Raw genomic sequence first — 16,734 nt, forward strand, 5'->3', positions numbered from 1 at the left:
CCAAAGTCATAATTTTTTTCTCTAGAAATTTTATAGTTTTATGTTTTATATTTAGATATAAGGTTCATTTTAGTTAATTTTTACCTATGAGGTATAGATGGAACTTGACTTTTTTGTGTATGGATCACTTTTGTTCTTTCGCTGAAAATCAGCTACCTATATATGTGCCTAAGTGTCTTCTCTTTCTGGGCTCTTTCCTCTTCCATTGATCTCTTTGTCTAGGAACTAATACTAAAAAAAAAAAAAAAAAAGCCAAACCAAACCCTACTACACTCTCTTAATTGCTGTAACTTATTTATAATAAGTCTTGAAATCAGGTAGAGTAGATTCTTTAACTTTGTTCCTGTCTTCTAAAGTTGTTTTTGGTAACTTTTTGCGCTTCTGCATAAATTTTGGAATCACTTTGTCAATTTTTGCAAACAAAAAACATCTGGTGGGATTTTCATTGGAATTGTGTTGAATCTATATATCAGTTTTTGGAGAACTGACATTTTAACAGCATTGAGGTTTCTCTTATTGCTCTTTTGGACATAATACATCTCTCCATTTATTTAGGTGTCCCTTAATTTCTCTCAGCCATGTTTTGTAGTTTCTGTATATTAGATTTATCACTACATGTTCTATATTTTTTGATGCTGTTGTAAATAGTGTTTTTAAAATTTAAATTTCTTATGGCTTGTTGCTAGCATCCAGAAATGGAAATTATTTTTACATGTTGATCTTGTATCCTACAGCCTAGTTAAACTCATTTATTAATTCTAGTGGCTTTTTTGGTAAATTTAATTGGACTTTTTCCACATAGACAATCATATCTTTTATAAATACAGTCAGTTTTATTTTTTCCTTTCCAATGTGGGTATGTTTTTTTTTTTTTCCTTGCTACATAAACCCAATTACTCTCCCCCAATGAGACAGCCCGCTCCCTTCCTCCACTCTCTCTTTTATTGTCCATTTCGCCAGCCTCTAACCCCCTTTACCTTCTCATCTCCCCTCCAAGCAAGAGATGCCAATATAGTCTCAAGTGTCCACCTGATCCAAGAAGCTCACTCCTCACCAGCATCCCTCTTCAACCCATTGTCCAGTCCAATCCATGTCTGAAGAGTTGGCTTTGGGAATAGTTCCTGTCCTGGGGCAACACAAGGTCCGGGGGCCATGACCACCGGGGTCCTTCTAGTCTCAGTCAGACCATTAAGTCTGGTCTTTTTATGAGAATTTGGGGTCTGCATCCCACTGCTCTCCTGCTCCCTCAGGGGTTCTCTGTTGTGTTCCTTGTCAGGGCCTTCATGGGTTGTAGCCGGGTACCATCTAGTTCTTCTGGTTTCAGGATGATGTAGTTGCTGGTTCATGTGACCCTTTCTGTCTCTTGGGCTCATAATCACCTTGTGTCCTTGGTGTTCTTCATTCTCCTTTGCTCCAGGTGGGTTGAGACCAATTGATGCATCTTAGATGGCTGCTTGCTAGCGTTTAAGACCCCAGACGCCACTCTTCAAAGTGGGATGCAGAATGTTTTGTTAATAGATTTTATTATGCCAATTGACTTAGATGTCCCCTGAAACTATGGCCCTGAGACCCCTGCCCCTGCTACGCTTGCTGGCCTTCATTCAGTTTATTCAGGAAACTTCTTTGCTTTTGATTTAATCCAATTGTGCTGACCTCCCCTGTATTGTGTGCTGTCTTTCCCTTCACCTAAAGTAGCTCTTAGTGAATGCTCCTTTCCCACCCTCCCTCCCCCCTCTCGTAACCACAAAAGAATGTTTTCTTTTCCATTTAAAGTACTTCTCAAGTTCTTATAATAGTGGTCTTATACAATATTTGTCCTTTTGCAACTGACTAATTTCACTCAGCATAATGCCTTCCAGATTCCTCCATGTTATGAAATGTTTCACAGATTCCTCACTGTTCTTTATCGATGCGTAGTATTCGATAGTTTGAATATACCATAATTTATTTATCCATTCATCCGTTGATGGGCACCTTGGTTGCTTCCATGTTTTTGCTGTTGTAAACAGTGCTGCAGTAACATGGGTGTGCATATATCTGCTTGTGTAAAGGCTCTTATTTCACTAGGATATATTCCAAGGAGTGGGATTGCTGGATCTTAGGGTAGTTCTATTTCTAGCTTTTTAAGGAAGCGCCAAATCAGTTTCCAAAGTGGTTGTACCATTTGTCATTCCCACCAGCAGTGTATAAGTGTTCCAGTCTCTCCACAGCCTCTCCAACATTTATTATTTTGTGTTTTTTGGATTAATGCCAGCCTTGTTGGAGTGAGATGAAATCTCATTGTAGTTTTGATGTGCATTTCTCTAATGGCTAATGATCGTGAACTTTTCCTCATGTACCTGAATGTCTTTAGTGAAGTGTCTATTCATATCTTTTGCCCATTTTTAAATTGGGTTATTTGTCTTTTTGCAGTTGAGTTTTTGCAGTATCATTGTAGATTTTAGAGGTCAGGTGCTGATCAGAAATGTCATAGCTAAAAACTTTTTCCCAGTCTATAGGTAGTCTTTTTACTCTTTTGGTGAAGTTTTGGATGAGTATAGATATTTGATTTCTAGGAGCTCCCAGTTATCTAGTTTTTCATCTACATTCGTTATGTCTTATGTACTGTTTATGCCATGTATTAGGGCTCCTAATGTTGTCCCTATTTTTTCTTCCATGATCTTTATCGTTTTAGATTTTATATTTAGGTCTTCGATCCATTTTGAGCTTGTTTTTGTGCATGGAGCAAGGTATGGGCCTTGTTTCATTTTCTTGCAGATGGATATCCAGTTATGCCAGCACCATTTGTTAAAAAGACTGTCTTTCCCCCCATTTAACTGTTTTGGGGCCTTTGTCAAATATCAGCTGCTCATATGTGGATGGATTTATGTCTGGATTCTCAATTCTGTTCCATTGGTCCATGTATCTATTGTTGTACCAGTACCAGGCTGTTTTGACTACTGTGGTGGTATAATAGGTTCTAAAATCAGATAAAGTCAGGCCTCCCACTTTGTTCTTCTTTTTCAGTAATGCCTTATTTACCTGGGGCCTCTTTTCCCTTCCATATGATGATGGTGATTTGTTTCTCCATCTCATTAAAGAATGTCATTGGGATTTGGATTGGAATTGCATTAAATGTATAGATCGCTTTTGGTAGAATAGACACGAGCAAGGTATGTTCTTCCGCTTATGTAAGTCTCTTTTGGTTTCTTGCAGAAGTGTACTGTAGTTTTCTTTGTATAAGTCTTTTACATCTCTGGTAAGATTTATTCCTAAGTATTTTATCTTCCTGGGGGCTACTGTAAATGGCACTGATTTGGTGATTTCCTCTTCGATGTTCTTTTTGTTGGTGTAGAGGAATCCAACTGATTTTTGTATGTTTATCTTGTATCCCAGTACTCTGCCGAACTCTTGTATTAGTTCCAGTAGTTCTCTGGAGGATTCCTTAGGGTTTTCTGTGTATAAGATCATGTCATCTGCAAATAGAGATACTTTTACTTCTTCCTTGCCAATCTGGATGCGCTTTATTTCTTTATCTAGCCTAATTGCTCTGGCTAGGACTTCCAGCACAATGTTGAATAAGAGTGGTGATAAAGAGCATCCTTGCCTGGTTCCCAATCTCAGTGGGAATGCTTTCAGGCTCTCTCCATTTAGGGTGATGTTGGCTGTTGGCTTTGTATAAATGCTCTTTATTATGCTGAGGAATTTTCCTTCTATTCCTATTTTGCTGAGAGTTTTTATCATGAATGGGTGCTCAACTTTGTCAAATGCCTTTTCTGCATCAATTGATAAAAGCACGTGATTCTTGTCTTTTATTTATGTGGTGGATTACATTAGTTGTTTTTTTAGCATTGAACCATCCCTGCATACCTGGCATGAATCCCACTTGGTCATGGTGAATTATTTTTTTGATATGTTGTTGAATTCTATTGGCTAGAATTTTGTTGAGGATTTTTGCATCTACATCCACGAGGAATATAGGTCTATAATTTTCTTTTCCTGTGGTGTCTTTACCTGGTTTTGGTATCAGCGATATGGTGGCTTCATATCCCTGAGTTTGGCAGTATTCAGTCCTTTTCTATGCTGTGAAATACCTTCAGTAGTAGTGGTGTTAACTCTTCTCTGAAAGTTTGGTAGAACTCTGCAGTGTAGCCGTCCGGACCAGGGCTTTTTTTTTTTTTTTTTTGTTGGGAGTTTTTTGATTACCTTTTCAATCTCTTCTTTTGTTATGGGTCTATTTAGTTGTTCTACCTCTGTTTGTGTTAGTTTAGGTAGGTAGTGTGTTTCTAGGAATTCATCCATTTCTTCTAGGTTTTCAAATTTGTTAGAGTACAATTTTTCATAGTAATCTGATATGATTGTTTTAATTTCAGTTGGATCTATTGTAATATTGCCCCTCTCATTTCTTATTTGGGTTATTTGCTTCATCTCCTGTTTTTCTTTTGTCATTTTGGCCAGTGGTTTATCAATTTTTTTGTTTTTCAAAAAACCAGCTTTTGGTCTTGTTAATTCTTTCAATCGTTTTTCTGTTTTCTATTTCATTTAGTTCAGCTCTAATTTTTATTGTTTGTTTTCTTCTGGTGCCCGTGGGTTTCTTTTGTTGCTCTCTTTCTATTTGCTCAAGTTGTAGAGATAATTCTTTGATTTTGGCCCTTTCTTCTTTTTGGATGTGTGCATTTATCGATATAAATTGGCCTCTGAGCACCGCTTTTGCTGTGACCCAAAGTTTCTGATAGGAAGTGTTTTGATTCTCTGAATTTCTTTATTCTATCCTTAATGTCTTCTATAATCCAGTCTTTTTTGAGCAGGGTATTGTTCAGTTTCCAAGTGTTTGATTTCTTTTCTTGTTACTGATTTCCACTTTTATGGCCTTATGGTCAGAGAAGATGCTTTGAAATATTTCAATGTTTTGGATTCTGCTAAGGCTTGCTTTATGACCAAATATGTGGTCTATTCTAGAGAATGTTCCATGGGCACTAGAAAAGAAAGTATAGTTGGTTGCTGTTGCGTGGAGTGTTCTGTATATGTCTACGAGGTCAAGTTGGTTGATTGTGGCATTTAGATCTCCCGTGTCTTTATTGAGCTTCTTTCTGGATGTCCTGTCCTTCACTGAAAGCAGGTTGAAGTTCCCTACTATTATTGTGGAGCTGTCTGTCTTACTTTTCAATGCTGATAGAGTTTAGGTATCTTGCAGCCCTGTCATTGGGTGCATATATATTTAGTATGGTTATATCTTCTTGGCGTATTGTCCCCTTAATCATTATATAGTGTCCTTCCTTATCCTTTCTGATGGATTTAACTTTAAAGTCTATTTTGCCAAAAATTAATACTGCCATTCCTGCTCTTTTTTGATTGTTGTTTGCTTGATATATTTGTTCCATCCTTTGAGTTTTAGTTTGTTTGTGTCTCTAAGTCTAAGGTGTGTCTCTTGTAGGCAGCATGTAGACAGATCTTGTTTTTTAATCCATTCTGCCACTCTCTGTCTCTTTATTGGTGCATTTAGTCGATTTACATTCAGGGTAATTATGGATAGGTATGAATTTAATGCTATCATTTTGATGTCTTTTTTTGTGTGTTGTTGACAGTTTCTTTTTCCCACTTGATTTTATGTGCTGAGATTTTCTTTATATGTTGTCCTTTCCTCATAGTTGTTGTTGATTTCGTTTCTGCTGAGTCTGTATTTTTCCCTTGTATTTTATTTTGATAAGTAGGATGGTTTGTCTCCTTTGTGGTTACTTTATTATTTACCCCTATTTTTCTAAATTTAAAACTAATTTTTATTTCTTTGTATTGCCGTATCCATATGGAAGGTGTATGATTACATTTCTTAGTCCCCCTTTATTGTTTTAATGTCGTCTTTTATATAATAACATCACTGTTACCCTGTTTTGGGCTTTTCTTTCTTTCTTTCTTTTTTATTTTTAATAATCTTGCTTTGTTTTTTTGGATTTCCCTGCCTGGGTTGACTTCTGGTTGCTCTGCCAAGTGTTCTAGTCTTGGGTTGATACCTGATCTCATTGATTTTCTAACCAAAGTACTCCCTTTAGTATTTCTTGTAGTTTTGGCTTGGTTTTTACGAATTCCCTAAACCTGTGTTTATCTGGAAATGTCTTAATTTCACCTTCATATTTAAGAGACATTTTTGCTGGATATATGATTCTTGGCAGGCAATTTTTTTCCTTCAATTTTTTAAATATGTTATTCCATTGCCTGCTTACCTGCATGGTTTCTGCTGAGTAGTCAGAGCTTATTCTTATTGGCTCTCCTTTGTAGTTGACTTTTCGTTTATCCCTCGCTGCTCTTATAATTCTGTCCTTATCTTTGGTTCTGGCAAGTTTGATTATAATATGTCTTGGTGACTTTCTTTTAAGATCTGCCTTATGTGAAGTTCGATGAGCATCTTTGATAGATATCTTCTCATCTTTCATAATATCAGGAAGTTTTCTGCCAACAAATCTTCAACAATTTTCTCTGTATTTTCTGTTATCCCTCCCTGTTCTGGTACTTCAATCACTTGTAGGTTATTTCTCTTGATAGAGTCCCACATGATTCTTAAGGTGTCTTCATTTTTTTAAATTCTTGTATCTGATTTTTCTTCAAATATATTAGTGTGAAGTGATTTATCTTCAAGTTCAGAAATTCTAGCTTCTACTTGCTCAATTCTGCCCCTCTGACTTTCTATTGAGTTATCTAATTCTGTAATTTTATTGTTAATCTGAATTTCTGATTGCTGTCTGTCTATGGATTTTTCCAGCTTATTAAACTTTTCATTATGTTCCTGAATAATCTTTCTAATTTCTTCAGTTGTTTTATCAGTGTGTTCCTTGACTTGTTCTGCATATTGCCTCATTTCCTTCCTGATGTCTTGAAGGGTTTTGTATATTAAATTTTTGTATTCTGCATCTGGTAATTCCAGAAATATGCTTTCATCTAGAAGATCCATGGATTCTTTGTTTTGAGAGCCTGTTGAGGTGATGATCATGGTCTGTTTCTTTATGTGACTTGATATTGACTGTTGTCTCCGAGTCATCTATAAGTTATGGTATTAGTTTTTGCTTGCTTACTATGTCGTAGGTTCTTCCTTTGTTTTGTTTTGGCATACCCCTATGGGTTACTTAAGTGAGGTAGCTTGATTATTTTCACCTTTGGAGCACTGGTGTCCTGTCCGCAGCTGGCTAGAGCTGTTATCAGGTATATCAGTCTAGGAGTCCATTCAGTTTTCCTGTATGAATTCAGCTCAGGTTTCCAGGTAGCTGATCATCAAGTGTGTGGTACAGGCTCTGTCCTACAGTCTTAGAGGGGCAGGGGTGATTGGTGTAGGTACTGGTATCTGATTTCATCAAGGGGTCACACTCTGAACAAGGTAGGGGGCTGAGAACTGACCCCCAAATGTCTCTGAGGAAAACACGTCTCTATTCCCTAGAGTGTGCTGGTGGGTGGGCTCTGCAGAGGGACCATGGGCACCCAAAGCTTTTGGTTGTAAGTACTGGGAGGTACCAGTTATCTTTGGGCCCCTGTTGTGGGTGGCTGGGTGACCTGAGTGGAGCTACCAGTCCTTAGGTCCCTGATGTGGGTAGGTGAGGACCTTGTTTAATAGGCAAAGCAATGTGAAACTTCAAACACGCACTTCTTCACCGCACAGCTGAAACGGTTGGAGTTTGCCAGCAAGGGCCTATTCTCCCAAAATAGGCCCACACAGGTCCATGCAGAAGGGAAAGGTGCTCAAAGTCCATGGATGGTTTATGCCTGGACAGGAGCTGCTTCTGTCCTGAGCTTCCCATTTTATGGATCTAGCAAATTATCTTTTCCCCCAATTGCATATTTTTTCCTTCTCCAAGGCTGGGAGGATGGCTGTAGGTGCTCACTGGGGTCTATCTCAGGCCCAGGAATTCAGCCGCTGAGGCCGCTTTGGGGTGGGGGGGGGCACATTAAAATATACGCAAGTACTTAGTTTTGCCAAGAGTGCTGTTCTCCTTAGGTTCCAGAGGTGTGAGTAGGCTGTGTGGCTGGCTGCTTCTTCCTGTGGAAACTGCAGCCGAGCGCTACTATGAGCCTGCCACCACCGCTGCTCCAGGAATGGTGCCTGAGTGCTCCCCACGATTCAGGTCCGGTAACTCCTCTCCACTTCTGAACAATTTCTTCTTCCCGCTGCCCCTCAGTTTGTTGTCTAAGCTTTCCTGTGATGTTCAGGGCTCCCAGCTTGTAACAAATATGCTTGTTGCACTTATTTTTTGGGTCTTTTTTGTAAAGAGGGCTAGGTGGAAGCATCTGTCTATTCCACCGTTTTGGCTCCGCCTCACAAATACCTTTTTTCATTAACATAAATGGTGACTGTAAACGTGGACTTCAACTGATGGAATACACAGACATCAAATTGATTACACCTGTGGAAAGAAACAATGGAAAAGTTCAGTATTATCGGTCAGAACAAGGCTAGGGGCCAACTGTGGAACAGACCATCAGTTGCTCCTATGCAAGTTCAATTTGAAACTGAAGAAAATTAGTACAAGTCCACGAGAGCCAATGTATGACCTTGAGTATATCCCACCTGAACTTAGAAGCCACGTCAGGAATAGATTTGACATGTTGAACACTAAAGACCAAAGAGCAGATAATTTGTGGAATGATATCAAGGACATTTTAAATGAAGAAGGCAAGAAGTCATTAAAAAGGTAGGAAAGAAAGAAAAGACCAAAACAGTTATCAGAAGAGACTCTGAAACTTGCTTTTGAATGTCTAGTAGCTAAAGTAAAAGGAAGAAATGATGAAGTAAAAGAGCTGAAAAGAAGATTTCAAAAGGGGCTCGAGAAGACAAAGTATTATAATGACATGTGCAAAGACGTGGAGATAGAAAACCAAAAGGGAAGAACGTAGTTGGCACTTCTTAAACTGAAAGAACTGAAAAAAATTCAATCCTAAAGTTGCAATATGGAAGGATTCTACAGGCAAAAGATTGAATGACTCAAGATGCATCAAAAGAAGATGGAAGGAATATACAGAGTCACTATACCAAAAAGAATTGGTCACCATCCGACCATTTCAGGAGGTAGCATATGACCAAGAACTGGTGGTATTGAAGGAGGAAATCCAAGCTTCACTGAAGGTATTGGTGAAAAACAAGGTTCCAGGAATTGATGGAGTGCCATTTGAGGTGTTGCAACAAACAGATGCAAGACTTTAAGTGCTCGCTTGTCTGTGCTAGGAGATTTGTAAGACAGCTACCTGGCCAACCCACTGGAAGAAATCTGTATTTGTGCCCATTCCAAAGAAAGGTGATCCAACGGAATGTGGAAATTATTGAATAATAATATCATTAATATCACACGCAAGTAAACTTTTGCTGAAAATAACTCAAAAGCAGTTGTAGCAGTACATCCGCAGGGAACTGCCAAAAAGTCAAGCCATATTCAGAAGAGGATGTGGAACGTGGGGATGTCATTACTGATGTCAGAACTTGGCTGAAAGCAGAGAATACCAGAAAGATGTTTACCTGTGTTTTATTGACTATGCAAAGGCACTTGACTGTGTGGATCATAACAAATTATGGATAACGTTGCAAATAATAGGAATTCCAGAACACTTTATTGTGCTCTTGAGAAGCCTGAATGTGGACCAAGAGATTGTCGTTGAACAGAACAAGGGGATACTGTGTGGTTTAAAGTCAGGAAAGGTGTGCGCCAGGGTTGTATCCTTTCACCGTACATGTTCAATCTATACATTGAGGAAATAATCCAAGAAGCTGGAGAATATGAAGAAGAATGTAGCATCAGCTTTGGAGGAAGACTCATTAACAATCTGCAATATGGAGAGGACACAACTGTGCTTGCTAAAAGTGAAGAAGACTTGAAGCATTTCGGTAGGTATTGCATCTCAACATAAAGAAAACAAAAATCTGTACAAATGGATAAATAAGCGACAGCATAATAAATGGAGAAAAGATTGAATTTGTCAAGTATTTCATTTTACTTGGATCCCCAGTCAACGCTAATGGAAGCAGCAATCAAGAAATCAAATGGCCTGTTGTATTCGGCAAATCTGCTGAAAAAGACAAGGTGTCAGTTTGAGGAGTAGGGTGTGCCTGACCCAAGTCATGATATTTTTTATGACTTAGTTTGTACACGGCAGCTGGACAGTGAATAAGGAAGATTGAAGAAGAAATTGACCCCTTTGAATTATGGTATTGGCAAAGAATATTGACTATACTGTGGACTGTCAGAAGAATGAACAAACCTGTCTTGGAAGAAGTACATTCAGTATGCTCCTTAGAAGCGAGGATGATGAGACTTTATCTCAGGTAACCTTGAATTTTCTTTTTTTATTTTGCTTTAAGTGGAAGTCTACAGTTCAAGTTAGCTTCTCATACAAAAACTTCATACACACATTTTTATGTGACCCCCGTTGCTCTCCCTGTAATGTGACAGGACACTCCTCCTTGCCACCCTGTATTTCCCGTGTCCATTCAATCAGCTCCTGTCCCTCTCTTCCTTTTTATCTCACCTCTGGATGGTAGCTGCCCATTTAGTCTCATGTATCCACCCAAGCCAGGAAGCACACTCTTCACAAGTATCATTTTATGTCCTATAGTCCAGTCTCATCTTTGTTTGAAGCGTTGGCTTTGGGAATGGTTTTAGTTGTGGGCTAAAAGAGAGTCCAGGGGCCATGTCTTCTGGGGTCCCTTTAGTTGAAGTCGGATCATTAATTCTGTTGTTTTAACTAGAATTTGAGTTCTGCATCACACTTTCCTCCTGCTGCATCAGGGACTCTCTGTTGTGTTTCTTGTCAGGGCAGTCGGTGGTGGTAGCCAGGCACCGTCTACTTATTCTGGTCTCATGCTGATGGAGTCTCTGGTTTATGTGGCCCTTTTGTCTCTTGGGCTAATATTTTCCTTGTGTCTTTGGTGTTCTTCATTCTTCTTTGCTTCAGGTGGGTTGGGACCAATTGATGCATCCTAGATGGCTGCTCGCTAGCTTTTAAGACCTCAGACGCCACTCACCAAAGTGGGATGCAGAGCATTTTCTTAATAAACTTTGTTTTGCCAGTTGATCTAGATGTCCCCAGAAAACATGGTCCCCAGACCCCCATCCCTGCTATCTGTCCCTCCAAGTGTTTGGTCGTATTCAGGAAACTTCTTAGCTTTTGGTTTAGTCCAGTTGCATCTTATGTACTTCAGACATGTTATCAGAAGGGACCAGTCCCTGGAGAAGGACATCATGCATGGTTAAGTGGAAGGTCACTGAGAAAGAAGAAGACCTTCAATGAGATGTTTTAACACAGTGGATGCAACAATGGACTCAAACATAGCAATGATTGTGAGGATGGAGCAGGACTGATTAGTGTTTTGTTGTTTATTACATAGGATCACTGAGTCAGAACCGACTTGATACCGCCTAACAACAACAACCTATTTGTGATAAATTGTTAGATTTGATCGTGAGTAGGGGATTCTGCTTTGAGTCTTTTAAAGATAACTTTAGTTTTTTTTGTAGAATTGAACCTGCATTAGTAGTTGAGACGTACTCTTAATAGATTTGATACTTGATAGATAATGAAAACTTTTTACCATTTCAGTAACTTCAAACAGCTTAACCACTTTTCTACTTTAGTGGTGTTTTTAAAAAATTACGTAGTAAAGCATGTTTCTTATACAGTTCAATCAATACAAAGTTGTATAAAAATATTCATAATCTTACCCTTTGACCTTCAGTTCCACATGGCAGCAGGTGTCCGAAGTTAACAGTTGGTATATTTTCTTCTATACTTTTCCCTATGCTCATACAGTACCGATATCTATATGTATGTCTATATCTGTATCTCCATCTCGCTATATACCTTAACCATGTACACAGATCCGTTTATTCCCCATATGGAATCATTTTATATGTATTACACTGAAACTTAATATTTTTATTTTAACAATATGAGATTTTCTTAAGTATCATTTGTATTTCTGCTTTTGATAGCATATGCTGTTATTTGTTGCCGCTGAGTTGATTCCATGTGTGCAGAGTAGAACTGCTCCATAGGTTTCTCAAGGCCGTAACCTTTTGGAAGTAGATCTCCAGGCCTGTATTCCGAGGTGCCGCTGGGTGGGTTTGAACCTCCGATCTTTTGGCTAATAGTTAAATGCTTAACTGTTTGCACCACCCAAGGTCTCTTTATGATAGCATATAGGCATGTAGAAACTTTTTATATGAAGAAAAATAATTCTCAAAGCAATTTCATTTAGGGCTAGCTTTTCTCTAGAGAGAATAATAAAGTTACGTAGCCTTTCAGACAAGCTAGAGGCTATAGTTACTTAATAAGGACAACAAAACTTCAACAGTATAGGGAGAAAAAAAGAGTTAGAACATAAAGTAGAAAACAAGGAGAAAAAGACAGAGACCTTAATAAATTGAAATGAGAAAATCGGGCAGACTGCGCAGAAGAGAATGACTGGCGATGTACAAAAGCAAATAGTTGAATGATGTAAACACAGTTTTGAAATGTTTGTCTTTTATGGTATTATTCCTTTTCATCCACTGTCTTTGGAATTAAAAAACAAAACAAAACTAAGCTGATACAGCTTTTAGAATATGGACTTTTTTGGGTATTTTCTGAAATTGAAATTGGCAATAAATCAGCATGTTTAGTGATATTAAAGTTTCAGTACAGAGTCGAGTTTAATTTTTTTTTTTTTTCCCAGATATGTGTCACGAAGATGTCTACACGGAACTGCCAGGGAATGGACTCAGTGATCAAACCCCTGGACACAATTCCTGAGGATAAAAAAGTCAGAGTTCAGAGGACACAGAGTACTTTCGACCCATTTGAGAAGCCAGCTAATCAAGTAAAGAGGGTACATTCTGAGAACAATGCTTGCATTAACTTTAAGTCCTCCTCCTCTGGGAAAGAGTCGCCTAAAGTTCGAAGGCACTCCAGCCCCAGCTCGGTAAGTGAGCCTTCTTCTCTATCCCTGGGTCAGCAGCGGAGTATGGCTCTTATAATATCGGCACACTGTGCTGGAAGACAGCAGGTGGCTTTATCAGTGCATTATTATGCATTATCTCTCAGGGTGGTTTAATGTGTTGGAAGAGAGAGAAAGAGCACATTACACACAGGTTATGTATTCGTAAGCACCCAGAAAGCAAATGAGAAACGATTCAACTTTTTTTGAAAAAACATTTTTTCAAGTTGTTTTTAGTTAAAGGAATTAATTATTGAAAGTCCTTTGGTATCTTAAATCCTTGGAGAACTTTACTGTGTTTTCAGACAGTAAGGATAGTTTAGAAGTTGGGTAAATTCACAATTTTGTTTTAGAGTAAATGTCAATATTTGTCCACTTGTCTTATGCTCTTTGCTTTCAATGTAAATTAAAAAAAATTTAAGTACTAGACATTGAAACTGATCATCTTAAAGAGAAATTCTTTTCATCATAATGAAATCTTCTAAACAAAATAAACTAAGGTATTTCTTGACTTTTGAACTTATGAAATATACAGTTTTGAGTCTGATTCTTGCCTTTGGCTGTAAAATTTTTTACTGAAACTTACATTTCTGAGACTGGCTTGCATATAACATTGTAAAAAACCTTTTGACCTTTTAAAATCAGCTACTTTTCTGATTTAATGTAACACTTATGACTTTTTGACACAGATACTCTAAGAGTTTAAAAGCCATGAGGAGAATGCTCAGAGAATTTGATTCTATCATCTTGTTAGAACCACATGCCACATCACAAATTTTAAATTTCATGAGGGCTGAAACAGAGCAGGAAATGTTGAGTGCTAGAAGAATATTGACACTTTAATTAATCTGTATGACACTGGATATATCTTGTGTCACTTTGTTAATGAAAGTGAAATAAATATTAGTAATGTAACATTAATTGATTATCTGGCTTTTCCCAACTGACCTCCATAATCCTGACTGTGATCGTAAGGTAGGGTTCACCTAGGTCACAGATACGTCACTAATTTTTGGGAGAATTTTTAGATTTAGTACTGTATAGAATAAAGAAAGTTGTTGAGAATGATTAAACCCTTGCTGTACAAAGAGAATGATATATATTTTACTATACAGTTAACTTATTTTATATAGGATATACACATACATCAACCTACATGTGATCTACAGAAATTTGACTTTCAGATACTGCAGTGAGACATGTTGTTGTTAGGTGCTGTTGGGTCAATTCTGACTCATAGAGGCCCTGTGTACAGCAGAAAGAAGCACAGGCCGGTCCTGCACCATCCTCACAATTATTTTTATACATGAGCTCATTGTTGGCAGCCACTGTCAATCCATCTCATTGAGGGTTTTCCTCTTTTTCTCTGACTCTCTACCAAGCATGATGTCCTTCCCCATGACATAATGAGACATATTAAAAAAGCATTCAGTGTTTATCTGAAATTTAAATTTAACTGGCTGTCCTGTATTTTATTTGGCATTCCTAGTTATAACTCACTGGTGCATTATTCGTTTTGTTGTTCAAGTTGTTCTTGCTTTGGCCATTGGGAGCTCTTTTAGGCTGATGCCTGTGTCTCTCTGAAATGCCCTCATTCTTTTGTTTTATGAGCACTTCCTTGCTTGCTGGTCCTACAAGATGCCCAGAGGTTTTTTTTTTCTGTTTTCCCTGACCCAGCAATAGAATTAGCTGTTTCTCCAAAGAGTTCTGGTTCCTGTTGCTGGAGGATGGTATTTAGAAACCAAGATCTGGGTGCCGAGTGTGCTTGCTGCTACTGGGGAGTCTTATTTTTTAAAAGCCAGAATATACATCATAGTATAAATGATAACTGTGGGATTATGATATTCATTCTTAATTTCTAATAGTGAATTAATTAAAATCTTTATCAAGGAAAGTTGAGACTAATCTGTGTGATGTGATTTATGTTGATTTTTATTAAAGTAATAGTTGAACATAGCTTAAAAGACCAGTAGGAGAGGATTCTGAGAGGATGGCAGTGGCATCCATTTTGAAACCCCTCATATAATTAGAGTAACCAAAACAAAAACCAACAGATAACATCTACAGCAAATATAGGTAACAACATATTTCTGTGAGCCTCAAAATTAGAGTGGTGGGGACAAACCAGGGGCAGTTTCAAGAAGTATGTGGTATCAGAAAATGTGCAGGAAGAAGGTTGGAGAATGCAAAGGGATACGTGACTACTCTCAGAGCCAGAAAACCCCAAAATTGCCATTGAGTACACATGGGTGGCTGGTAGGCCATTCTGAGAATACCAGCAGCAAATGGGACGGGACTTTGATGGCTCTCGTGAATGGGTGAGTAGAAGGAGACCATGGAAAGGTCTAATGGTATTTTAGTGGTACACCATCTTTTTCTTGTGATTTCTTTAAAATGACAAATCGAAGCACCCTTCTAGGACAAAGCCTTACACTGAATAGAAAATGCTAGAATAGAGTTCTATGCAGGGCAGGTTCAATAGGAGCAAAGGAAAGAAATAGGTCCAGAAAGAAATGTTGGAGAGGGAAACATGAGAATATCTCAGAGTATGGGAGATTGCTGACCCCTGCCCTTCATTGCATGAAAACAGAGAAGGGAACTCTATTTCATGAAGCTATTTGGCCACACCTCTCTCTCATAAAACTACCAAAAAATTCATTTTACTTATAAATAAGCAATAGAAAGAAGAACCGTTGAATCTCATGTGAAACTGTGAGAAGAAAGAGAACAAAGAGCAGAATAACATCTCTGCAGATATTGAAACCATGCCGGAAAGAGTTAAAATTATCTCTGTTTTTAGATGCATGATGAAAAGTTTGGAAAATCCGAAAGAATCAGTGGAAATACTACAAACTATAAAAGAATTTCATCAGTAGCAGATTATAAAATAACAGATAAAGACTAATAGCCTGTATATGAACAAACAACGATCAGTTTTGAAAATTGGTAAATAAAGCAAATGAACAAGTATTTAATTTTCTGCTATTCTTTTATGAAATTTACCCTGTGATAACCCAGTGTTGAGGAGGAGAAATGTCTCTTTTAGAAGTATCCCAACTAATAAAACAGAATAATAAATACATGAATCACCTTTTTTTTGCAAGCCCTGATGAATTAATTGCTTAAATAGCAATAATTATCAATAGCTGCTAACATCACCAAACGAGAGACAGCTAGATGCTATCGTGTCCTGATGGAAGAATGCAAAAATTATCTATGAAGTAGTGTAGCCAGTAGAATAAACCTGAATCTGAATAAGCCTCTAAACGTAACTATCGGTGTACTGAGTCCAAAGAAATACATCAAGAGAGGACTTCCTATGTTGTATTCTCCATCAACACATACATTTCTCCTACCTCCATCTTTTTGGCTTAAATCAATATACAGTATTTACAACCTTACGATGATGTAAATACTGTTAATAGCCAAGCTACATAGTATATTATGATTAAATTTCTTTACTTGCTCAATTTTTTGATTTCGTAATTGTAATTGCTTCCTCTTTTGTCCCTCATTAGTATAATTTCAATCACAAATTCAGGACCTAAACTATTGGACAAAACTATACAAATCCTCTGAAACAAGTCAGAATCAAGTCATCTGTCAGTTTGCCTCTCACCCACTTAGAATGCTGTGGCAGTTCCTTGTGGTCCTGATCTAACCTGGACTGGCTCATCTCCAAGCCTGCCGTTGGGAGTCTTCCCTTCATTTCCCTGAGAATGTCCTTTTCCTTCTCTTTTGTGTTGTATACCTGTGCCTGTCTTTCTTGTTCTTGGTTTATTTCATTCTTTTACAGGAGCACTCTCTCCAGT

The 16,734-nt window shown here is 37.9% G+C and overlaps 1 protein-coding gene across 2 annotated transcripts in view; it reads left to right on the top strand.

The window, feature by feature from the left end:
* The window catches only part of CDK14 (cyclin dependent kinase 14), a 693,252-nt gene that overhangs the window by 164,197 nt on the left and 512,321 nt on the right, over positions 1-16,734 (top strand). For both annotated transcript variants that reach the window (XM_049893961.1, XM_049893962.1), the window contains one exon: positions 12,662-12,907. In XM_049893961.1, coding sequence (XP_049749918.1) covers positions 12,662-12,907 — 246 coding nt within the window. The remainder of the gene's footprint in view (positions 1-12,661; positions 12,908-16,734) is intronic.

This window comes from Elephas maximus, chromosome 8, assembly GCF_024166365.1.
Source record: "Elephas maximus indicus isolate mEleMax1 chromosome 8, mEleMax1 primary haplotype, whole genome shotgun sequence".
NCBI lineage: Eukaryota > Metazoa > Chordata > Mammalia > Proboscidea > Elephantidae > Elephas > Elephas maximus.